This window comes from Anas acuta, chromosome 3 (genome assembly GCF_963932015.1).
Source record: "Anas acuta chromosome 3, bAnaAcu1.1, whole genome shotgun sequence".
NCBI classification, from domain to species: Eukaryota; Metazoa; Chordata; class Aves; order Anseriformes; family Anatidae; genus Anas; species Anas acuta.
Genome location: NC_088981.1, coordinates 108,650,002 through 108,675,698, shown reverse-complemented (window position 1 = coordinate 108,675,698; position 25,697 = coordinate 108,650,002). Strand labels below are relative to the sequence as shown.

The 25,697-nt window shown below is 44.8% G+C and overlaps 1 protein-coding gene and 1 non-coding gene across 4 annotated transcripts in view; both read left to right on the top strand.

The window, feature by feature from the left end:
• Positions 1–10,121: 10,121 nt before the first annotated feature.
• On the top strand, positions 10,122–10,203 carry TRNAS-AGA (transfer RNA serine (anticodon AGA)). Its single transcript has one exon. It is a non-coding gene; the product is annotated as a tRNA-Ser (tRNA).
• Positions 10,204–10,240: 37 nt separating this feature from the next.
• The window catches only part of HS1BP3 (HCLS1 binding protein 3), a 72,336-nt gene continuing 56,879 nt past the window's right edge, over positions 10,241–25,697 (top strand). For all 3 annotated transcript variants that reach the window (XM_068678705.1, XM_068678703.1, XM_068678704.1), the window contains exons 1-3: positions 10,241–10,396; positions 14,814–14,979; positions 23,523–23,730. In XM_068678705.1, the coding sequence (XP_068534806.1) occupies positions 10,356–10,396; positions 14,814–14,979; positions 23,523–23,730 (415 nt within the window). In that variant the 5' untranslated portion in view covers positions 10,241–10,355. The remainder of the gene's footprint in view (positions 10,397–14,813; positions 14,980–23,522; positions 23,731–25,697) is intronic.

The window sequence follows — 25,697 nt, the reverse complement described above, 5'->3', positions numbered from 1 at the left end:
AGACCGCCAAGATCATCTGGTCCAACCATCCCCCTGCCACCAATGTCACTGTCAGTTGAAGGATCAGCATCTGTCCCTCTGCATTGTCCCATCGCTGTCTCAAAGAGCCCTGAAGTTAATAAATACAGAATAATATTATATATATGTAACATACATATGTGTGTAATATATATGCAATAAATACAGAAAAATATTATATATATATATATTATAAGGTTATAATATATATATTTAAAATCACAGCAAAGGGGCCTTTCCACAGCCTTACTATATAAGCCTCACACAACTTTACTATAAACAAGTTTTTCATCCATGTATCTTTGCCCAGTATATATATAGTAAGAGGAGGTATGTGCAGTGTACTAAATCCTTCAGCCCCTGCCCATTTTATGCTCCTACTGAAGTTGAAGGCTCCTGGGCAGGTACAGCTTGTGCAAAGCCACACAGGCCCGTTGCAGGGTGGGATGCCAAATCCTGTTAGAGGGGGGGATGCCTGCACATGGTCATGGCTGTGCACCTGCAGCTCCTTGCAGAATGTGCAAGCTGGAGTGGGCTGTGCTGACCTCAGCATACAGGTAATGTACATTTCTGCCCCATTTATTTGGTGCAGGCAACACGCTCAATTTGCCTTGCCATCCTGCCTCTTCCTACCCACCCAAACACTCACGCGCAGGCCCAGGCACCTGACACCTTCTCAGATGCTTCCTCATGAGCATCTGCTGGCACCTGAGACTCCCTGGGTGCTGGCGGACCTCCAGCTGCTCTCAGAAAAGAGTGGGTCTGTCCTACATCTTCCGCCTTCTCTGCCAGCACCATGTGGATGTCTCGGGTGCCTCGCAGCCTGCAGAACAACCCCAGGTGCCTATTTAAGCACCTGAACAAAGCACGTTCCCATATGAGATGATCATCAGAATTTAGTTAAAAAAAAAAATGCATCTTCCTGATGTAGAAGAAAGCCTTGAAGACCACACCACTGCTTGTGGGTCACGTCAGTAGCGTATTGGGAGTTCTGGCTATTTCTGTCATTTACACATTGGTCCCTCCAGGTCAGTAAATCAAAATATGCCAGTCTGGGTGCCTTGCTCTGTGTCCACAATGAAAGTGCAGCTGGAAATGATTTGATGTGGTTGTATGAAATGAAATGAAATAATTGTCTGGCAGGCAGCTACCAGTTTGCTAACAAGCGCTTTGCTCCTGGAACAAGGAGGTGTTAAATTCTGCCCATATCCTTCCTGCAGCACCTCACCCTACAGCACAGATTAAGTCTGGGCTGGTGGTTTTAAGAAGAACCAAAGACACAAAGAGACTTAAGGTCTTCCTGGGCCTTGCTGATTTAGTGATTTGGAAACTGCAAGTGAATCCAGCTCTGAATCTTCTCAGCAGTCTTTGCTCTGTACAGTGATGGCTGTACAGTGTGTGTAGGACAGGCTGTAAATGTACAGACTCTTAAGTCTTCCCATTAGTTCTCCTGGAGGACACGATTGTGGAAGCAGAATTAACCACTTTGGCTACATCCGTACAAGCAAATTAAATGTTTGTACTACCATTCTTTGGCACCAAGGTCAATTGCTGTGGATTAGCCTGTGTCCATATGGCTAAACTCTCTCAGCCTCCAAGCCTGATGACCACGCACAAGCTGTTGGATGGGATTGGGCCCTGGCCTGTGTTAACTGAATTGCCCCAGGAACTGCTCAGCAGAGTCCTAGGCTGAAAACATGCCAGGGATCCTTTTACCAGTCACAGTGCTGACAGCAGCGTCAGCTCTTGCTCCCTGGCATTGTTTGATTTACCTGTGCAAATGGTGTCCTGGAGATGCTGGAGGCCAAGGCAGGGTAGCTGATGAGCTTCTGTGTTGGAAACCCAGCTCACTCCTCCTCCCAGCTCAGTCAGCTAGAATAACATGGTCTATCAAGGAAACTTCACTTCCATTTTTCTCAGTTTAATTGTTTCTCTCACCAGGTGGTGGTTGCTTTTCCTTGCATTATGGGCTGCCGAAAACTTAGCTCAGAAGAAAAATGTCAGAAGTGTATGCTATGCCATTGTACCATGAAAGGTTACATCCATCTCTAGTTGTATTTTCCTCTGTCTTTCTGAAGGACAATCATCCATTTCTATAAAATCTCAAACACCCATATTGTATTATTTTAGTAGTTTCGAAGGAGTGGGTTAAGGAAGCAGGTAGGGTGGATTCATTTCAATTGCAGATCTACAAAATAAGTGTGAGATTTACTAGACACTCATCAGCTGTATTGCTCTTTTAGTAGAGACTGTACTAACTTGATTTGCAATCACGGTGATAGACACATATATATTTAATGAGGGCACCATGAGGTGCCATCATTTAATGAGGGCTCATGAGGGCACCAACATTGCAACACCTACTTTTAAGGTCATGAATTTCTACCTTTTTAGCCTCATTCAGTTGCCTACACATAGACACTGTCAATTGAGATGTACATCATCTGCATGCCCTCTATAGCCACTGGATAAAAATAGGCATCATCTTGAGGTGAGCACCTGAAGCAGGTCACAGTTCTTCCAGAAATTTGTCCCAGAAACACCCTTATCTCCACCAACTACTATGCAATTCTACCGGATCAGCACAGAGGAAGACACTGGTAGGTTGCACTGGTTGTATTATGAGACAGAGACATACTTATATCTCCTTGAGCAGCTGGCCAGTTCCATCCTGACTTGCTGTCACCAAAAATGGTTGGTCACTGTAATCTCTCCTGGCATCTGCCAGATTAATTATCTTGAATTAAAACTAGAGCAGCAGGACTAAGGTAACTGCATTTATAAACAATGTGTATTGTGCTTCCTTTATACTTCCTCCACATTGGAGGTACACAAAAAATATCTGGCCTACTGATGAGCCAAACCTGACAATTTCCTTCAGAGTTTATGCTTCAGTCTTTCCCTCGGTGGGGTGCAAATGCCAGCCTTTCATCCAGCCACCAAATTTTTACAGTAGTTGGAGGAGCTAAAAGCTGTCTGGCCATCTCTTCCACAGGTACATGAGTGATAAAAAGAAGAGCCGGGGAACTGTGGGCCCTCTCCAGAGGGAAATGGGAGACCTGGTCACCTGAGTTATGGAGAAGGCTGAGGTACTCCATGACTTTTTTGCCTCAGTCTTAACTGACAAGAGCACCAGCCATATGGCCTGGGCCCCACAAGGCGAAGGTGGGGACTGGAAGAATGATTAAACACCCTGTGTGGGAGATAATCAGGTTTGAGATCATCTAAGGAACCTGAAGGTGCACAGGTCCATAGGATTTGATGAGATACATCCATGGGTCCTGAAGGAACTGGTGGATGTAGTTGCTAAGCCACTAAACCATCATATCTGAGATTTTGTGGCAGTCTGATGAAGTTCCTGCTGTCTGGGACAGGGGAAAGATAACACTCATTTTTAAAAAGGGAAAAGGACCCAGGGAACTACAGGCCAGTCACTCTCACTTCTGTCTGTGCCTGGCAAGTTCATGGAGCAGATACTCCTGGAAACTATGCTGACAACACCAAGCTGTGTGGTGTGGTCAACATGCTGGAGGGAAGGGATGCCATCCTGGGGGACCTGGACAGGCCTGAGAGGTGGGGCTGTGTGAGCCTCATGTGTTCAACACGGCCTAGTACAAGGCCCTGCATCTGGACTGAGGCAATCCCAATACAAACACAGGCTGGGTCGAGAATGGATTGAGGGCAGCCCTGAGGTGAAGACCTGGAGGTGGTAGTTGATGAGAAGCTCAACATGAGCCAGCAATGTGCGCTTGCAGCCCACAAAGCCAACCATATCCTGGGCTGCATCAAAAGCAGCGTGGCCAGCAGGGCGAGGGAGGTGATTGTCCCCCTCTGCTCTGCTCTTGTGAGACCCCACCTGGAGCCTGCGTTCAGCTCTGGGGCCCCCAGCACAAGAAGGATGTGGAATTTAGTCCAGAGGAGGGCCATAGATACTATCAAGGGGCTGGAGCACCTCTTCTCTGAAGCCAGGCTGAGGAAGTTGGGGTTGTTCAGCCTGGAGAAGAGAAAGCTCTGGGGACACCTTACAGCGGCCTCCCAGTGCCTAAAGGGGGCTACAGGAAAGCTGGGGAGGGACTCTTTGTCAGGGGGTGGAGTGATAGGACAAGGGGTGATGGCTTTAAACTGACAAAGAATAGATTTAGATTAGATATAAGGAAGAAATTCTTTACTGGGGGTGGTGAGACACTAGAACAGGTTGCCCAGAGAAGCTGTGGATGCCCCATCCCTGGCAGTATTCAAGGCCAAGCTGGATGGGGCTTTGGGCAGCCTGGTCTGGTGGGAGGTGTCCCTGCCCAGGGCAGGGGGGGTGGAACTGGATGATCTTTTAGGTCCCTTTGAACCCAAACCATTCTATGATTCTATCTTCTCTTCCGTTCTATTTGGTTAAAATTGACCATCAGGTTATTATGACATGTTTATGTGGGAAGCAGACAGACAGGCTGACAGACACATGAAGCAGCAGATCAACAGAGCAATTGCATACACCCATTTTAGGAAGAGATGCTGAAGAACAACATGTTAATGCCTTCTCATTTCCCACCCCTTTCTCTTTTTCTTGCTAGCTCAAAAAGCTGAAATTTTTCAATTTGGGAAAATTTCAGGTAGGCCCAGAATCACTTATAAAATGGAGGAATTGTTCCCACAGTGCCCATGGAATATTTTATAATTTTAAAAAGAAATCCAGGAGTGAAATTTGTGGCCAGCTCTAACCCAAGTGGCTGAAACTGTGCAATGATGGGTAGTTCAGCAGAGGAGTCGAGGTCTTCATGAACCTCAACCTTTTCCCCCTCCTGCAGGCAGGATCTTCACAAAGAGAGTCATCTCCACACTTCACACAGGTGATGATGAGAAACCAGAGTGAGCACCAAAGCCAAGAGGCTGGGCTTATCTCCAACCAAATAAATTAGCATAGATATAAACACCTCCAGAGCTTACATGGTGGGAATGACAGAAAACAAGGTAAAGTCCTTGGTCAACAGCACAGGTCAAGTGTGTGATAAAGATGTACAGGGAAAACATGAAAGCAATATATCTGGGAATCTACATAGAAATGTGTACAACTACCGACTATACCTTCACCTTTCCTTGATCTGGGGAAATACCCTTTTAATTGCAACTACATAAAGAGTCAACTACCTGAAGCTGTCTTTGAAAATAAAGGAAGAAAGGAAGGAAGGGAGAAAGGAAGAAAGGAAGTCTATTGCTTCTGTCTACTGTAGATGTGTTTTTGAATTACATAGACAATTTTATGTTTTGTAAGGCTTTTTTGGGGGTTTGTTTTGTTTTAAACCGAGGCAAAACAGGGTAACATATTTTCTTCCTCACTGTCTATCAGGAAGTTTAGCCATGGTTTACTGAAGACCTCAAAATTTCAGATACAGGGAATTTTAATTTCAGGACTGCATCAAGGCAAGATCCAGGTTATCTTTCAGCGGGGATTACCTATGGTTTCTACTAGATTATTCCTGATGTGTGGCTCATCATATTACAGGTTAACTGTTAGAAGGGAGAAAAGCATGAGGCATAATGAAGAACAGCAATATAACTCTTCTCCCTTCTCCTCAGAATAAATCCATCCCAAGTTTAGGAGGTGTGTAGATTAAAAGGCTGCCTTGACAGGCTATCAACAGCCTTACCACATCATATAACAAGAGTGAACTTTAAATCTAGCATTTCAGCTCTCTTTGAAACTCATGGAGCACCCCAGTCTTAATATAAAATCTCCCAGTGGTTCACATCTGGATTCTGTAATTGTCATCTGAAAACAAATAGCGGTAGAAATGATAAAGTGACTGGGCATCTCACTGGAATCCTATTACCCCAGTGCAGCCTTTTTCAGCATTGTATTTCAGTACTTTAGTATTGTATTTCTCCCAACCTGATCTAGACCAAGAAAGGTTTCATTTCAGCTTTTAAACTGTGTTTTCATAGCCAATTTATTTTGTTTTTAAATATGTTTCTCTGTCCTTGCTCCCCCCCAGTTTTGCTTACTATACCCTAAGCAGGGCTCTGATTTCCCCACATCCACGATTACAAGCAGAGTGCTTTGCCAGGGATCCAAAATTTGGTGGACAGTTCCCCTGGGGCTTATAAACTCAATGTGGCTCGCCTGCTAGCTGTGGGGAGATGCAGAACGAACCCAAAAGCTGCCAAGAATCACGCCCAGATGGGGCTGTGGTCAGCTGGCAGACGGATATGACCCTAGGAGGGGTTCATGGGGTTGCCCCCTGCTCTGATAGAGACCCCTGTCCCCCCTGCCCTCAGGGGGAGCAGGGAGGGATTAAGCCATAGGGCTGCAGCCCCTCGGCATTGATCTGAATGAACAGACCCCAGCCACAAATCACTCAGTATTTTAACAGGCTTTGGGAGGTTTTCCTTCCTCACCTTAACCCTTTGTCGGAGCCTGGAGCCCATGGAAGATGTTCTCTGGCACATCTGGCAAAAGGCTCCTTGGTGCAAATCTGCTTTGTCCCAGCCAGAGCTGAGGGGACAGGGAGAATCATCCCCTGCACCTCTTGGGTCTGAGCTCTGCACTACGGCTGCTCCTGGCTGCTTGGGGTTTCCCCTTGCTTCACCAAATGGGTCCTCAAAGAGGCCAGGAGCTGCTTGTTAGCCAGCTTACAGGTGTCAGAGAATGAACCTGGCAGCCGCCAAGTCCTTGCAAACTTCCTTCATGTATTTTTCAGGTCACCACAGCAAGGTCAGAGGGGAAAGCTTTTGAGTCAGGTCCTGCAAAACAGAGCAGATGGGACTGTGCCCATTTCTGGGTGCTAGAGAGGGGTGGATGCTGTTTTTCATCAGTTCTCTCTGTAGCTCCTTGCCTGTCCTGTCCCAGCCCGGTGGATGGAGAATGATCTATAGTCTGGCAAAAATAAAAACAACAAAAACAATGCTCTGTGCTGTTATAGGGAAAGGGCTCAGGGAACAGCAGCTGTGGGCTGCTGATTTCTAACCTTTGCATTTCTTTCTTGTCCCCTTTTTTCACCCCACAGCCCTCTTGGTGATGAGGCATGTGAAAACTCCTCTGGGTTACATTTTGAAATCTCCTTAGGGGACTGTGTATGAAAAATAAATACAAATGTCAGCCCCAACTGCAAATGCAGTCCTAGCACCCGTCTGGCTTCAGCTCTAGTGAAAATCTCTAGGTATCTGGTCTCAGAGTCATGAGCTGAGGTTACACTGGTGTCACTGGGATTGTCTGCGCAGGTAGGTGCTGCCACACAGGAGCTGGACAGCTGGGTCCCAAAGGGTGAGACCCAAGGAGAGAACTGCAGTCAGCACCAGCAACCTCTCAGTGGTTTATTGGTTGTATTTGAGTGCTCTCTAGTGGACAGAAAAATTAATCCAGAGGCAGACATGGCTGATGCTCACACTCCTCGAGCCGAAGTCACTCTTACCTGGCTGTCTGTGGCGTTGGGTCTGCAGCATCCATGGGGCTGTGCTGGATGTCTGGGAGCAGGGTTTTGGAGGGTGGTTTAGATAGGATCTTCTTGATGTTTGATGCTGCAGGGTTTGGTCCATGAGCTGTGGCATGCATGCATCGTCAGATGCCTTTGCCAAATGCTCACGCACAACATGGATAGTAACATCCCAGCCATGTCCCTGTTACATAGGGCATTCCCCTTGTGCTGAAGGAAACACATGTAGGACCCACTCCTGTGTGTGTATAATCAGCAAGTAGAAAAGCAGATAGGCACTATGGAGGCAGAGTAGAAAAAACAAAAACAAAAACAAAAACAAAAATGTTGCTCCCTAAGAGGTATTTAGTGAAGAATTAAGAAAAAAATGATTATATTTATTCATTTATCAGCCACTGCTGAGACTCCAGGAGCCCTCTGCTCTGAGAGAACCTTGCCAGTGGCAGACACAGTAGCCCTGATGCAAGACAGCACTTGTTTCATAGCATAACATGATAAACCACTAGATACAGTGGAAACTTAAGTTACATTAATATGACAAGAAGGCAAGGTTTTTATCCCATGAAAGTCAGCTCAGGATACAGACCATCAAGTGGTTACACAGTGGGTGCTCACAGATGACAAGAACCATACTACTGAACCAAATGTTCAAAGGTATCCCAAAATCATGAGATTTATAAGGATACTGTATCATAACTGACATTATATATATTAGGTGTGTGATTATTGAACTCTGAAACTAACTCATTGTATTTTCCTTTTTTTTTATTATTATTTATTTATTTTTTTTTTAAATAATGGCAGCCAAAAGATTTTTTATCATAATGATAATGAAACTGAAAAAGCCACTTGAGTGATGAAACTTCTACACCAGCTGTCAAGGTTATCTGTCTCTCTCCTTAAATTCTTTGTTTTAAACCTGCCTTCTCCATTACGCTTGTGTTGTGGAGTGCTATTAATTTAAGTTTTCAGGATAGGACCATCTTATGAGCTCCTCTCATATGGACACTTCCCAATCCTCATACATCTTGAACACAAATGAAGTTCCTTCAGCCGTTAATTTAATGACTTTTCTCCTCTTCATTCCTCTTCATTTTCCAGAGGTCTTTGACTGAAATCATACTGGCCTCCTTTTCTCTGAGCACCTTCTTCAACTTGAAGCTTTTATCTGAATGGATAAAAATAAAACAACCAAACCAGTCAATACTGCAGAGTTAAGAGGCTTGAAAAAGGCCAGTAGTCCCCAAGAAGGGAGCACTGAAGGTTTAGAGTTTCTTCCCTTCTGCTTTGCACATACACAAGTGAACTGAGGCAAGAAAGACGTCTGAGACTGCATATTTGTTCCCATCGCTTCTTGTAAAAAAGCAACACTTTCATGTTGCTTTGAATGCTACATAGAAAATTTATTCCATTTAACTGTTTTTTAACTGTTTTAACTGTTTCTCTCTCTCTCACTTTTTTTTTTTTTTTTCCTCCTCAGTCAGAAAAGAGCCCATGGGTGGGTGTTGGTCAGACCCCACTGGGCACAGTGGCAGTGCGGCTTCTTCACACACCTGATCACCAGCTGGAAACAAGCAGGGGAAAGCTGGTAGGAGGACATGCAGCACATCTGAAAACCAACACCAATAACAGTGTAACATCACTAACAAAGTTATGATTTTCTACCATTACTAGGCCTACCCTCTGCTGCAGGGAACAAACATGAACACAGGAGGTTCCCTCTGAACATGAGGAAACATTTTCTTTATATGAGCACTGGCACAGGTTGCCACAAGGCTGTGGAGTGTCCTCCCTGGAGATCTTCAAAAGCCACCTGGATGTGGTCCTGGGCACCCTGCTCCAGGTGTCCCTGCTGAAGCAGGGGTTGGGCCAGGTGGACTCAGAGGCCCCTGCCAGCCTCAATCATTCTGTGGTTCTGTGAAATTATGCTCCAAATATTCAGGAATGTTGCTTTTGAAGAAGGCAATACAGTTGCACAGCTCCATCAGGCTGCTCTATCTGCATCTTAGAGTTTGCTTCTGTCAGGGTTGTTTTTTTTGTACAGCTGCTTTGCTGAGATTCCTTCATAAACACACCCTTCACAGTCACTATGTGGTTAAAGCCCATATCCTAACCTCATGGATAAGTCAAATGATTACTTTCAGAGCCTCGGAGGTTAGCAACACTGAGGCATTTATTCCCCAAATCTGTGATTCTTTTGTCACAGGGTGAGCTGTTATAAAAACACCACATGATGATGAGACTTGCTAAGAAATCACAAACATGGGCTGTGTTCGGACTTCCTCATGCACATACAGACGTGGTGCTCATCTTGCTGGGTCAAAGACAGAGCCCAGCAGTGTGTTGGTGCTGAGCAGTCACTTCTGTTTGCAGACCACAGCCGCAGTTTTTGAAGCACCCATCTTCACACGGACTCGGTGACTTCACGCGGACAGCGTTTTGGTGCGGAGGGCAGCAGGCTCTGTGGGGCAGGCTGGTGGAGCAGCAGCAGGGCTTGGGGCAGGCGAGGTCCCTTCCAACCTGCAGATACAGCAGGGTAGGGCACACAACGTCTTCCCACTTCAGAGGAGAGCACAGAGGTGTCACTGGGGGGTAGGGGAAGTGTTTTGGCTCGCTCACACCATCAGGCCCCAAAAGCCAAGACAAAATTACTGGGGCTCGCTCCCAAGGAGGCCGCCCGCCGCTGTAGTCGTGGCCGAGTGGTTAAGGCGATGGACTAGAAATCCATTGGGGTCTCCCCGCGCAGGTTCGAATCCTGCCGACTACGGCTCGGGGCCGCCCTTTTCCCCTCCCTTCCTACTCTCCTCCCCAGCCCTCCTTTTGCACCAGAACCGCCCTCCGGCAAACATCCGCCGCGGGTTCCCGTCACAGCCTCCTGGGCTCCGGGGCTGGCCCGGGAAGGGGGCGGCTGCCAGCGCCATGCAGCACGGCCCGGCGCCCGCCGCGCTCGTCACCACCAGGTACCGGTGGCACCAACTCGCCGGGAGCTGCAGCCACCGAGCAGTCGGCTGCAGCCTGCCCTCGGCGGGGAAGGGAGCGGAGAAGGGCCGGGAGGGGAAGGGAAGGGCCGGGAAGGGGAGAGAAAGGAAAAGGAGGGGAGTGAAGGGACCCCCCCCCCCCCCCATCGCGGGGAGCCCGCGGTGGGCGCTTAGGAGACGCCCAGGGAGGTGGCTGCCGGCGTCCCTTGCAGCGGGGACACTCGGGGTTTGGGGCAGTTCCGCGAGTTTTTTGGCAATTTGCTGCCGGAAGAGGTGCTGCTGGCATCTGGTTCGCCATGCGTGGTGGCCTCTGTGGTAGCTGAGAGGCGCTGCCCTTCCGTGGGGGCTCAGCAGGGGGCTTAGCGCGGTCCCCCAGTCCCCCAGCTTGGTGGAGGGGTGTTTTGGGGTGTTTTGGGGGCAGAATGTGATGCCTGAAGAGTAGGTTTAGGCTTGGCTTTATAAACACCTCTCTAGCTGAGCAAGGCTGCGCCACGTCCTATCCCATCACATCCCTTTCCTTCCCATCATGTCCCTTCCCTTCCCATCATGTCCCATCCCATCCCATCCCATCATGTCCCATCCCATCCCATCCCATCATGTCCCATCCCATCCCATCCCATCCCATCCCATCCTATCCTATCCCATCCCCACCACCAGACCCATGCCCCAAAGGCCACAGGGAGTCAGTCAGTCTGGTTTTGAGACCAGGCCAGGAACAAGTAAAATAAGTTTCTTCTGTTTTCACACCTTCTCACATCTCTAGCCGTAGGCACCAAATGTGCCCTAGGTGGGTGCAGAAGCACTGTTTTGAGCTGTATTACATTTTTCAAACCTGTATTTCCCTAGAAGTGCCGAGCCAGCACCTCAGGAAGAAAACGCTTGTGGCAATCTTTATAGAGCAGTGATAGAGGTTCCCTCCTCCCCCCTTCCCCAAAGGTGTTTGAGACCACATGAAAGGAGTTGGCTATCAGATGTAACACGAGGAGCAGAAGTGCTGATTCAGCACGGTCTGGACTCCTAGGACACAAGGCAAAACTATTTCAATCACACGAACTTCAAAGCCATGATTTTCATCCTTAAATACTTTGCTGTGTCAGGGCCTGACTGCCTTTGGAGTAGTGGCCTTGAACCTTCAAACAGATCTGACTTAACTCACATACACGTTTTGTAGGACTGACAATTATATTATATTAGGTTTTAGGCTGCAAGGTGGAAATCTGTACACCTGGATTTATTTTACAGTGAAAGGACTTTACCTGCAAATTGTCCCGCTGATGTTGTAATACCTTCAGTAATACAATTAAATATATGTGTGTGTGCTTAAGGCTTTAACAAGTGAATATATTTTCTATCTTGTGAGATTAGATACCTGTATAGTTGTGAACCTTTAAAACTTTTTATATACACAGGTTTAGCTTTGGGGGTAGGTTTTCTAGTTAATGGTAACACAAATAAATAATAATCTGTACCTGTGTAGTTAGACTGTACAGAGAAATAAAAATATTTGCTGGCTAATTTGTGTCAGATATTTTGCCTTCATTTCATGAAGAAACTAAGTATTCGAGTCTTTTCTTCCTGTAATCTGACAAGGGTAGTCAGACTTTGGTCCCCTTTGGGGTCTTCCGTGGAAGGAGGAGAGGTTGTTAGAGCTGCTGCAGGGGCTGACTGTGTCAAGACAAAGTACAAAGTCCGCCTTCTTGGCACATACACAGTGGAGTGAAGTTTCTCTGGTCACAGCACTCACATCCCTTATTTGCTTTCCTACTTAGCAATGGCTCCTTTCCTTTTTCTGCATCTTGGCCTTTCAGCATGGAAAGCAGATTAATTAAACTGCGCAGCCTCTATATTATATGCAACTCAAAATGCAGGTGATGCATTGTGATTGCATCAAAATGCAATGTGATTCTTCCATGAACTGCGGAAACTGCCCTACTCAGCTGACCTTTATATAATCTCTCCTTCCTCTGTCCTGTGCTGCTCCTCCTTGATCTGCTTGTGCAAGCACAATATTACTGCTATGAATGCTCTCATTGTATTCAGGTGAGATCATCTGTATTAGGAAAAATAACCATGTGCCCAAGTGTCCCCTGATCCATCTGTACTGTAGACAAAAGCGACTTACAGATATATGCATTTAGATTTAACTAAGGAGCAGGAGCAATAAGCCTGTGTGTCTAATATATTATTAATATATTAACATTAACAACCAGCTTTTCATTTTTTCTTTTTTTTTTTTTAAGGCCACCAGTGTGAAAATGATTGTATTTGATGTGAAAAATGCAGTGAAGCTATTTCTGTCTTGTTTTTTAGGTGCTGCTCCCATTTGAATAACAACAATAACAGTATATAATGAATTAAAACACTGGGGGCTGCTTATTTTGAAACCAAGGCATTACAAGAATTAGTGTGCTTTGGATATTGTGTCATACCTGTTGCAGCCTCCCTGCTGACTTCTGTTGGTTTAGAATCATTTTTATATTTAAAAAAACACATTATCCTGTTGCCATGGGAGGAGGTAATAGTGGTCGGTTTCGTGTGAAAGATGATAATGAAAGTGATCACAAGGCGTAAAGCAAACAAACAAAAATGTAGCTATTTCTCCTCCCTCTAATCCCTTTCCATTACAGTCATTTTAGTGGAGACTTTTAACAACTTGCAAATAAAAAAGCCTGGGTGTAGGTAAGGTGCTTGCTAACTCCCTGGCATTATTCGAACTCTCTGATGCAGCAGGGCTTACAATGAAGTTGTTGCCTCATCTCAGTACATCGCTACGTGGCTGATGTTTCAAGCTAAATAAGGCTATACAGGAGGGTTGGCTTGACAGTGGTTGTTCTTTTATTTTTATCAGAAGCGAAAAGCAGGTTAATTTATCACGTAAACTCTCTCTGTGGCTGCATTAACAGAAATAAGTCACTCCTGAGTTCCAGTAAACAGCCCCGTTTGCTATAGTCACGACTTTAGAGTGGCTGCACATCTGGAGAGCATTTGCTGTGCTGCAAATATACTAGAAAAAAAAAATCTGGATCCAGCTGATTTTACTGACAGGTGTCCTTTTAGGCAGCGTTTTGGCTGCCGCTGCAGGAGACAACACTCCAGATAATGACTTGTTTAAGGGTTCAGCAGACCGCTGTGTGCCAGCCAGGCGGTTCTAAGGACACCTGTGTATTTACACGTAAGCGCTCTTGCTTCTGTGTTTGCATCCTGTAACTGAGAACAAAATTTTGTCTGCTAGTGTAAAGAAAAGTCCTTGGCTGGCAGCAGGTGAGGACAACATTGGAGCAACCAGAATGGCATTTAGGTACCTAGCAGAAAGCCTCGGTGACAGTAGAGCTGTGGTTAAAGCCCTGATGTTTTAAATATGGCTTGCAAAGAGAATTGGATCAAAAACTGAGCCTGTGCCTGTGCTTGTTGGTATTTGATTTATGGAGAACTCTTGAGATATTCTGTTTAAAAAGCTTTAGTTTTGCATTGAAGATTCAGAAGTTGCCTTCTTGGGAAAACTCAAGTTTCAAAAGAACTTGTCAGGTTTTGACATGATGAGAGGAGCCTTTCAAAACTTTCTTTGAAACTAGATCGTTTAAACCACTTTAAGGCCTATTTTAAATTCATATGCCTAATATATCCTTAGGTGAGAGGGCCTTTGTGTCAGCAAATCTGAACTTCCTAAAGAAAGGGGCAAGAATTCCACAAGACACCTCTGCAATCCACAGAGTCCAGGGAAGATGGGACTTGGCATTGCCCAGATAGCTAAGGTTAAAAATAAAAAAGCAGTAAAAGTGCTTAATGAAGAGAAACGTGTTTTCTGATTTCATTTAAAGGGTTCGCTCACGTGTAGGAAGGAAGCACTTAGGAGATGCATCCAGAGAGCACTCAGATGGAAACAGCATAGCTGGCCCAGCAGTCAGCTCCAACATCTCTGTATTCCGAGTTTTAATCTAGTTCCTCGGATAACTCTTACTAACATAAAGTTGTCCCAGCATCCAAGCAAGTTTCTTAGTCCTTTTTTGGCCCTTTTCAGGATGTCCTAAGACAAAGGAGAGGTGAATAGGGCTTGGCTTCAATTGTAGTGAACAGAGCTTTGCCTCAGAGCACGTCACAATGAGACAGGGATCTTGGCATCTTCTCATCTGCCCTGCTGGGCTAGGGCAGCATTCGTGGAGACTGTAATAATACGCAAAACCAATATGTATTGTTTCATATTAAAATGGGTGAAGTCTGTGCAAATTTGTATTCCTGCAGTGTATAAACAGACCCTGGGATGTAGGGTCTGTCTTGGGTCCTGTAGAAATGGGGGTCTTTGCACTGACTTTCTGGAACTTTGAATGGGATCCTCAGGGAGTATCATTTAAGTCTCTGTGCCGATGCCTGAACTCTGTATGTATTTTATTTTTCTCCCTAGGCAAATTCAGAATAAACACACGGGGCTGGATTTGTCAGTGCCAGAATACCAGGAAATCCGTGGGAAGATGATGTCTGGCCACGTAGAGTATCACATCGTCGTTGTTACCCGCCTGGCTGCCTTCAAATCTGCAAAGCACAAGCCTGAGGATGTTGTTCAGTTTATGGTAAATGTTAGATCAGTGCCATGTTAGCACTGAGCTGTTTGCTTTCTTAATCTTCTTTGATTATTTTGATTCTGATGTAGCAGATACTTTGTTATTGCAGCCTCCTTGTGTCAAGGTCCTTGATAGGAAAATGCACTCTGTAGTTCTGCAATAGGAATATTATACATTTATTAATTGAACTTTTTATTCCAGGAGCTCAAAGCAATATTGTCTGTTTGTTGTTCACTATAAAGCATTTTGCATTATGGGTCAACAAGTAGAAGCTAATCGAACTTTTTATAAGTTCTGCTACAAAATTAGTTTCTCGGATACATGTATGAATAGTGGGACTTGGTGCATAAACATGAAATAAATATACAATGAATGAAACAGAGTCACATGGAGCAATAGGAGGAATTAGCCTTGGAGTAGATAAATCTATTAGGCTTGACATGGTTTTTAAACTGTAATAAGAGAGTTTTGCAAGGAAGTGTCCTTATAAAGCATAAGTGAATCAGATTGTCTTTTTCCTGATACCTGCAGAGTAAAGGTTTGAAAACACAGTAGCGTTACTTAAAACAGGTGAAATTAATTCCATCTCTAGCATGTGTGTGTTCGTTTGAGGTGTCCCTGGGCTGTCTGCCGAGTAGACGGAAAAAGTTGCGTTTAGGGTACGTTTCATTGGATCCTCTTCAGCTGTCTGCTGAATCACACCCAAAAAGTGTGTTTCTCTGTCCATTCACTATAAAGGGACTCTGAAGTCGTGCACCTTCTTGTGTGCTATGAGCATCTGCACCTTGCAGATGTTTTGGTGATACCTGTAATGTTGGAGTGATGTGAGTGTGTGGTTACCTGGTAGACCTTTAGCTCTAGTATAACTCATGCTCACTAGGACACAGCTGATAAATGGATTTGCACGCAGTCTGATTTGCAAAGAAACACGTCAGTTTTGTGAAACAGTGCACAGCGAGGAGCAGATCTCTGACACTTGTTGCAGTCCTTAGGCAATAGCCTTATGGTAGAAGGCAGTGCTGGCATAAAAGGCTGCTCTGTTTTCCCCTTCTGCTCCAGGGGAAATGCCTGTTCTCTTTTTTGCAGTGCTTCCTACTTTGTGCCAGTTGTCATGTGGCTGTTCTGTAATGCCAGCTGAGGAACTGGTCCTGGCTAAAAACTGCATTTGGGAGTTGTTTTAGTACCAACTTACACCTGTTTCTTGAGCCTGTGAGTTGCACAGCACACATTAGTGCTTGCTGTAGGACAGGGGAAGGGCCAGACATGGGCAGAAGAGAAGATGATGTGGATCTTTTATTTTTCTGCAGCAGTGCCTCCTTGTATTATGCAATATTTCCATGCAGCTCCATGGAAGAAAGAAGCTGACTAAACCTCGGGTGTTAAACTGGCCAATTACCATCTAACTCTTTGCTTCTCTTACAAAAAGTAGTTGAGATCAGCTCTTCTCTACAGACAAGAAACAGCCTTCCTACTGTGGCGCCCCTGCTTGCTGAGCTTGTTCGTTTCCACGTCTGTTCTCTCTGAGTAGGGGGATTTTCTGCACTTAGCTGCTCTTCTCAAGTGAAATGAACCTTTCTGATTTCTCCTCTGGTCAGACCCCTTGACATTTCGTTCTTTATGAAGAAGAAGACTGCGGTGTAGCCTGACGGGAATAACATTTATCTCATCAGATACTTTTTCTTCAGCTGACTAAGTCTGATATATTACATAGTTGGTGCCTGAGAGTTATTTAAAGCCCTGAGATGGGAGATTGGAGGATGGATGCTTTGCATCGATTCATTTCAGTGAGTCTTTTCTGTACATGCTACTGGAAGGAACAGAGGGATTCACCTGCCCTAACTTACCTCTGTGTAAGTCAGATATTTTAATCTTAGTCTCTTAGGGGAGAAGGGGATGAGTTGAGTCATCCTCTGGAAATGCCAAACAGTCTTTGACTGTTAAGGGAAAGCATTCTGCATGTTTGATATCTGGGTTGGGGGGCTTCAACTCCAGGCTAAAAAGGCTTAAGGCTTAGTTGAGTTGCACACAACTTACTGTTAAGACCATCTGAGATGCTCCATATTTTTTCTCACAAAGCCTTCAGAAGGTTGTGGGTCTCCCACCCGTAGGTTCTGTCTGATATTTGCACCACCGTGGATACCCCAAAGCATGACGGCATGAGTTGCCTGGTTTTAGGCAGAACAGTCTGTTCTCTGTGGTAAGATGTCAGCATTTGCCACAGATTTCTAAGATCCCATTGCAGTCAGTACAGTACTGTCAAGAACCATGCAGCTTAGCATCTATGGCATGGAGGAACTTGATCTGCTTATCAAGAGTGGTTGGTACCATTTGAGAAGCCCTGAGTTATCTGAGATATCTTCACAGCGCCTTGCAACTTGACACAGAACGTAAAGGCAGTGGTGCTGTCCTGGAACAGAATGAGGTAAGAGACTATACACCATCAACCTCTAGCTGGTTGTGCTTAGGCAGCTGAATCCCCTACCTGAGATATTCTGTGTGAGTATGAGTTTCAGACATGTCTTTCCAAAAGGATGTGTCACTGTCGTGAGAGCTGAGACACCTCACAGGCACGCCAACAGTTGTCTTAACCTGGAGGTAAATCCCAACCCTGTGGCTGCTGGGTGAGGTGAATTGCACCCATTGTGCTTTGTGTCTGCAGAATGCCCCGTCCTGCTGCATGTTGTACCAGCACAAACAAGACCCAAGAGCCCTTCCCAGATGATTTTCAGGCAAAGTGCAAAAGACCCAGTTGACTGAGGGAGTTATGTTGGGCAGCAGGTCTAACACTACATTTGCATAGCAAGGGAGGGTGAGATGAGACATCTGAAGGAGGAAAAAGAAAGAACCGTATATCTGTTCTGCCTTCCTCCCTGTGTAAGCAGGTTGTGGAACCTATAAAATTTGAGAGGTTGGAGGAAGGAGCCAGCATTGCAATGCTGAGATGACAAGTTACAGAAGACTGGTAGGTGTGGTGGGATTCATTGGCTCCAGGTATGATAAACCAATTTTGGCTACCCCGGGAGCCAGATCTGTGTTTTGAGACCCTTTGTCTTTCTTTTTCTTCCTCCTCCTTCCTCTCTTTCTTACCCTCAAAAATTGATTTTCCTTGTCTAGCTGCTTCTCTGCCTGCTTCCAATTGAAATTACTGTTCTCTACCCTCTCGTGCTCTAGGTGGCAGCAGTGAAACTGGCTTTCTGAGCATTAGGCTGTGAGCTGCTGCAGGCAGCGATGTGATTGTGCAGTATTTCTTGCTCAAAAAACTTCTCTGTGTCCCCTGTAAAAAGATGGTGAGTAGGGCAGAAGCATCCCCTCAGCTAACTCTGACCTCAGGGCTGCAATTCAGATCACACTGGATCAAGATGCGATATGTACCTATGGCCAAAATGAGACAAGCAGCAAAAAGAGATTTCAGATCTGGCATGTGGAGTTACAAGCTTTCACTGTGTATTCAAGCAATCTGGAGTCCTTTGTTCCCCAGCCATAATGGGATTGTGGCATTTCGAATTGAAATGTTTGTGAAGCGTTAAGAGAAGAAGAAATTCACATCCGTCATGACCTTCAGATCTAAGTTCTTAGGAAGGATTTTTTAATTAAAAAAAAAATGTCATTTGTAATATGCAGCAGATGGGTTGTAGAACTGCTTAACCTTAAGGTTATATTTGGTAATTAAAGGAAAACTCAGCTGTATTTCTTTCAAAGGTCAGAATCCTCTTGTCCATTGAAACAATGAAGTTGGTTTTATCTTTTGTACTGCATAAGGTACTGCTGCAAAGGTAACACTTAATTATTGCCTGCAGATCTGCCATTTTCTGTGAGAAGAATAAAAGGCTTTATTTATCTTAAATGCTTTTCTTCTAGCCACACCTTACCTTTTTTTTTCCACAATTAACTTCTCTCTTCCCAGCCTAATTAAAAACCCACCCAACCTATAGTGCTTTCTCATTCTATTTGTGCCTAGCTTAATTACTTCTCTTTTACAGGTTCCATTTGTTAGTCAGGTTTGTTCTTTTTCAGAGCTGAACAAATAACTGCTGGTGTTTGACAGGCACAACATGTTTTTTGGAGGAATTTACTGCGGGACTGTCTTCCTCTCATAAAACAAGGGAGTAAAATTATGTGGGTGTGTATTTGTCTATGCTTTCAGTATTGGCTCTTTGCATATGTTGGCCTTCTTTCTATGGGCCTCAAAATCTGCGCGCTGGGGCTGCCGTTTCCTGACCATACAGGTGTGTTGTGGAGATGCATTCCTTCACATTACAACCTCGGGGATGTGAGGGGAAAAGAGAAACTGCTCAGTGTGGCAATAGGCTCAGGAGCCATTAAGAATTCATGTTCATTAAAAAAGAAATACTAGAGTGCTTGCTCTTCTGCTGGGTAAAACAGGTGGGGAGAACAGCATGCGGTCGTGTAATTAAAGTCTGCTGTAATGCATACCCACGAGGTCACCAAGCAACACTGATTCTGGGATGGCTTAACTTGGAAGTGTGCTGTAGAAGCTTAGGTTGTGTTTTCTGTGAGAAGGGATGCTGGGATGCTTTCTGTTCCTGTGCCCAAAGCTGCTGGCTGTTTGAAAGCATAATGCTGCCGTACCTCCATCTTCTGACAGTGGTAAGAAGTGGGATTTTTAAAAAGAAAGTCACATTAGCCCTATGTATTTCATGAAATACTGTAAAATCAGGCGTGTTCTTCACTCGCATGCATTGGCTGGCCAAAGTTAGCTCTGAGGCCTCCATTTCCTTGAAATCCACTCCATAAATATAAAGCATATGAAGCCAGGTTTGAGGTCAGAAATGGGACATTAAAAGGAGCCTAGGGAAAGGAGGCATTAAATCCCATTAACACTGAGTGGGATGGAATTCTCCCCTGCACATCTGAGAGTCCCAGGCTCGTGTCCTGCAGGCATTTTGCTGCGCTCCTCTCACACACGAGGCTCTTGTGAAGAAGGGGGCAAGGCACATGCATGAGATTTGAGGGATTAGCAGCAAACTTCAGGCTTCCACTTTGAACTTCCCGGTGGTTTTCTTAACCTTCTAGCTATATTTGATCATACTCATCTTACTTATCTGTTCCTGGTGCAAAAAAGCACTCAGCCCATCCCTGCCTCTCTTTCAGTTCTGCCTTGAAAGTTAATTGTTACAGGCAAATAGGGTCCTGACCCGGCAAATATGCACATCCTTTGCTGTATTTGCATGATTAACTCTTTTGAAGTTAAGTAGATTGAGCCTTTGATATTGTGACTTGAGAGAACCCCCTTGAAGTCAGTGCACTCGGGCTGACTTCAGCAGGTGGGGCTTTGGCTCAGCCGCATTCGTGTGAGTTCAGAGAGGGGCTTGGAGGGGAGAAGATGATTGCAGGATCAAGACCTAGAGGAATTACAGGTAACATAAGACAAATATTTTAGTATTAATCAAATGGGATTTGGTTACCTGATTAGGATTGATGACATAGGCTTTAGACCAACATTTTGTTTTTTAACCTGATGTTTTGGACCATAGAAACCATCGCCTCATTTCAAAGGGTTGTGAATAGTAACCAGGAAAAGAAAAAATTAATTTCACCACGTGCTGATGTGCCTTTCTCTTGGAAGATTGTCAGAGGACATCAAATGGCCATGGTAGGGCCACCTTCTTGACTGGAAAGTTGTGTGAATGCTGTGGATTCTCAACTTAAGAACCCCGTGAGACCTTGCTGGTGCTGTGCAAGGCCCTTGCTGTGCTGCTGCTTTGGGGCAGGGAGAGCCACATGCACCAGGACTGAGGTTGGTACCGTCTGCCAGTCTTACCACCTTGGTTTTGGTGCTGGAAATGCAGCAGAGATGACAACAGAATTGAAGGAAGATGAAGAGCCAGCAGCAGACAGGGTTTGAGGCACAGGAGGCAGAGAGCTGGCGGGGGCTGGAGGTTTCACAGCCTGTGTGGATGGTAGGTTATCCCAGCAGAGGGCATCCCCACACTGTTGGATGTTGGTTTGCAGGGTGTGTTGCAGGCTTTTGGGCACTATGTCAGAATGCTTTGCATGTAGTGTTATTACACTGCACGCTGTGTCTCGTGCTATGGTTGGTGGTGGGCTTCGGAGCCCACGCAGATTCACAGCAGCTCGGTTAGCAATGGGATGTGAGGGAGGGCGTGCGTTTACCTTAGGTTCAGTGGTGTAAGTAGACATAAATTGAGATGTATGAATAACTTATGGATTTTGATAGAGGAGGAACGAAAACTGAGAGGGGAGGGAGACAAGTTGTTATGTCTCAGTTCACTGTTCCTTTTGGAGTATTTTATAGCTGTTTTGGCGTGGTCTTGGTGATTGTCTCCTGTGTTCTCATGCTTTCAGGCATTAATGTGTTATTTATTATTGCAATTAATTAGATTATAAACATTTTTCACAAGTCAGGCTTGATTTTTTTTTTTTTTTCTGGGCAAAGCATAATATTGTTTATTTTTCAGAAGTACTGGTGATTTCCTCACTGCCCTTACACTCATGCTTACACAGTGTGTTCGGGAGGCACTCTGGTATCATACCCTGTTCTGAGTGCTACTGGGACCCAGCAGACTGAAAATGTACAGCCATTCACAAATTCCAGATTTGCTTTCCCCTCTGTTTTTGGGGTATCTTTCAAAGGGAGGATCGTGTTATCCTGGGAACACCTCTTTATTGCCTTCACTTTAGTTCTTGGCTGCTGAATTGCATGGCAGATCTGCTTGCAGAGGACAATGTCGCTTGCATTTGCCTGTGCTGAATACAGGAGGCAAGTCTAAAATCTTTGTTTCTTATTCCCCTGTCAACTCCGGTTTGTTTTCATGTTTCAGATCTTTGTGATAGGGCTGCTTGCCTTTTATTAGTGGACACTGAACCTGGAGTGATCATTGTACAACCAAAATGCAAACATTTTTCAAATCACCTAGCGTGGTTGATAATTACTCCGAAAGGCAGGGAAGCATGAAAGCTAGGCTGGTTACTGTTCTTTGTGGCAATGTCTAGTTAAGTGAGGTAGTCTAGGTGTGTCTGCTAATGTCAGGGCCTGCTCTCTGGCCTGGAGGGCAGCACAGTCTGCCTGCATCCACGGTATTGGACTTTCTTACCAACCCTTACCAACCACAAAGCCTAGCAGTGCCCAAACTGGCTACTGAGTGCTCTGTGCACCAGGCTAAGCCTTGGATGGAAAAAATTATCTGAGGGCGTGCTGCCTGCCCAGAGTCAAAGCTGAGCCAGGCGCTATCAGGTTCCAGTAGCCAAGTTCCACTATCAAGTTCCACTTACTGGGAATATGCCCCGATACTGTTTAGTTTGCTGGTAGAGGTGTGGTGGATAGATTCTGGGTTAATCTAAACTTGTTTCCCAGTTGCTTCTGTGCTTTTTGTCGGGTTGACTTTCTTTTCTTGGTGGAAGTATTCTGCTTTCTTCCATCCCAAGATGTGGTGCTTGAGTCTCTCCATCTTTTCAAGCACAGTAGTAATTGAGATTCAGTCCACTAGAGTTCACCAGAACAAGTTGCAGGAGGGTAAGTGTTGCACCCTAGCAGAGGATCTGTCCCATACGCTCTCTGCTAGCACTAGTTTTGGAGCTGTTGTTTTGTTTTGTTCTTTAAATAGCTCTGTGTTCATTGAGACACACTAATAGGTTTGGGGGCTGTGGAGCGTCAAGATGAATATATTGGCTGTATAATACCACAGTCACATAGCATGACAGTCACTCTCCATTATGCCTCTAATGTCAGTTAGAGAGTGTTTTGTTTGCGTGATTAGATTGTATTTTTTTTTCACATGTTGTTTTGCAGTCCTGAATTCAAAACCGACTGCGGCATAGAAGCCACCCTATTTCTAACCAGCATTCCCATGGTTATTGCTTTCCTTGTATCATGAGCCTTATTTCTCCTGTCTTTGTAGAAGGAATGTCTGCTGTGGGCAATTTCTCTTTGTATAAGAATCTGTAGGCCATGACCAAGTCGTTTTCATTCTCTCATGGATAAACTAAGGAGTCAGGGGTCAGCTGAGGTCTGTGCCCTTGGGTTTCTGTATTAGGTGCTGTGCAGGGCAGCAAATGTGCCAGCTGCTTAGGCCTCAACAGCCAGAAGCACACCAAAACCCACCAGGGCTGAGAAATCTGCCTTCTGGCATAGTGGGGAAAAGATTCACTCTGCTTTCTCCATCAGGCATGCACCTGGCTTTGCCTCCTGACTTTTGGAGCTGGTCACCAAATAGCTCATTTTTAGTGGACAAGAATTTTTGCTGTCAGAGAAAAGTATCTGGAGCAGTGATCTTCCCGGTATTTAATTAACTGATGAGTCAGGCAAATGGATGCTGGGTACCTGGCAATGAGCTTCTATTTCATTAGGGAGCAGATTTTAATAACAGAATTAGAAGACCAGCAACAGTGTTTGGGGATTCACTGTGGAGATAACAGGCTCTTACCAGGCTTTATGTAAATCTCCTCGGTAATACATGTTTTCTACTTCAGTTTCCAGGTTTAATGTTTCACAGTGCTTAACCTGTTGCTTGCTGCTCATGTCTCCCTCTTGCCTGTAAAGAAACTTACCCAGACAACATGTTTTGTTGCAGGTCTCCAAGAAGTACAGCGAGATAGAAGAGCTCTACCACAGACTGGCAGCCCGGTATCCACAGGTTTCTCTTCCACCCTTGCCTAGAAAAGTTCTCTTCGTGGGGGAATCCGACATTTGGGAACGAAGAGCAATGTTCAATGACATCATGAAATTCATCTCAAAAGACGAGGATCTAGCAATATGTCCTGAGTTACTGGAATTTTTAGGTAACTAAAAGATGTGAGTGTCCCTTTTCCCATGAATGTGATTAATAGAAGTTGCGTTAAGTACTTGACTGAGGTAGTCAAGAACTAGAGAATGCCAGAGTAAAGGCTGTGGCTGAAAATATTCTCTTGTGCATCTATAGTGCTGCATAGTCATGTTTGCTGTTATTTTCCCTTCTTTCCAGTGGACACACACCTTACTCAGAAGCACTGATGCCACAATACTTGCTTTGAAGATATCCATTTCACCCTCTCTCATTTCCCTTAGGCATGTACCAAAGCAGTACTACAGAACGTGTGAGTTTAGAAGGCTAAATAATCATTTACTGACAGTGTAGGAATGGACCTTGAAAAGACAGTGCAGGGCTCCTTTAGTGAACAACTGCTCCATGTTTTGCCTGTTTTTCATTCCTAGTAAAACTACTGGGAATTGCTGAAGTGTGTACTATTGACCCTCGAAAATATTTGAGTAAAAGTGTGATGCTTTTTTAGTTAAACCTATTCTCTGCCTTTTTTTTATATATAATTTTCCTTAGCCTCGTGTCCAGTTCTTGTTGCCCATTCCAATAATCCATACAAGTCCTTTCTTATTTTCCTTGGGCAGAGAAGGGAGTCAGTGAATAAATGGAACACATGGGCTCTCTGCTCTTAATTCAGCTCAGAGTTGCTGAGCAGGGAATACTCCTGGTGCTGTGCAGGATTCTCAGTGTAGTGTTAGTTTTAAGGAGATGAAGTTGCAAGGTGCTAACAAGTCATCATGTGTGAACTGCCACTTTTGCAAAGGTGTGAAGCATGGCCAGGTTAGAAGTTCTGTGACACTGACAAGAGCACATCCCTGTAACTAAATCTCTATCAAGCATGAAGTTCACAATTGAAATCAGCTTCCTAAAGTAAAGGGGGACAAAATTACATCATTTTAGGAAAAGGATTGTGCCAAATAAGATTTGAGAGTTCTCCCCCATCCTTATCAGTGCTCTCTTGAAAGCAGACCCCTTGCACAGAGAATTTAGAATTCATGTTGCATGAGTCTTCGCTGTATATGGTACAGATGTCTACATCTGAACTGTCTTTATATTCTGTGGACAGATTGTGTGTAAGTAATATGACCTGCTCGTCAAAGACTGCCTTAGAATAATATGTCTCACCCTACCAACCCAGGTGGAATTCAGTATATACACTGCAGATCCTCAAGCTAGTGTACCTTCCTGACAGACATTGGAGATACAGTCAATATATTCTGAGGTATTTAGGTAGAACTAACATGGTAAAACATAGATGTCTACATGCAGCATCCTAGCCTCCACTGCCTACCCTGACCAGCACTCCCTTGCCTATAAAGGGAGGAAAAGACCAATTGTTCAGTGTAGGCACACACATTTGGTTTTGAATTCTACCCTAGGTGATTAGGTACATGCAAGCATGAAAAGCTGGATGAGATGTGTCTCACTTGCCATGTCAGTTTAATAGTCAAAACGATGAAGCCATGAATTTTATTTATCAATAGTGGTTTTGTTTTGTTTTGTTTTTATGCTAGCCTGTTTTTAGCTAGTCTCATTACTTTAGATTAGTTTCCCGAACATCCAGAGATTCCACAGCACAGAACAGTTATGTTCTCGTCATTCTTCTGGGCTTTGCATATATCAAGTATGGTGAGAAGACTTGGTCAAAGTGTGTATTTCAGTTTGCATCTTGCATACTGAAGGAAGTTAGAACTTCAGGCTTCTTTTTTGCGTGTAAATCAAAGAGCTACCTTGGAAACTATTTCTCATGCTATCTAGTGCTGTACTTTTAGCCCAGATGAATTAAATTAGTAACAAAAAGTGTTCTTTAGCTATCTACATCTGAGCAGAGTATTTAAGCCCCTTTGTAGCCAATGGAGAGAAACAGACACTTCAGAGGGATACTTGTTCTCAGACAACTGTCTTTGGATGCAATGAGTCACCAGCTGAAAATTCTATTGTTTTCATTGA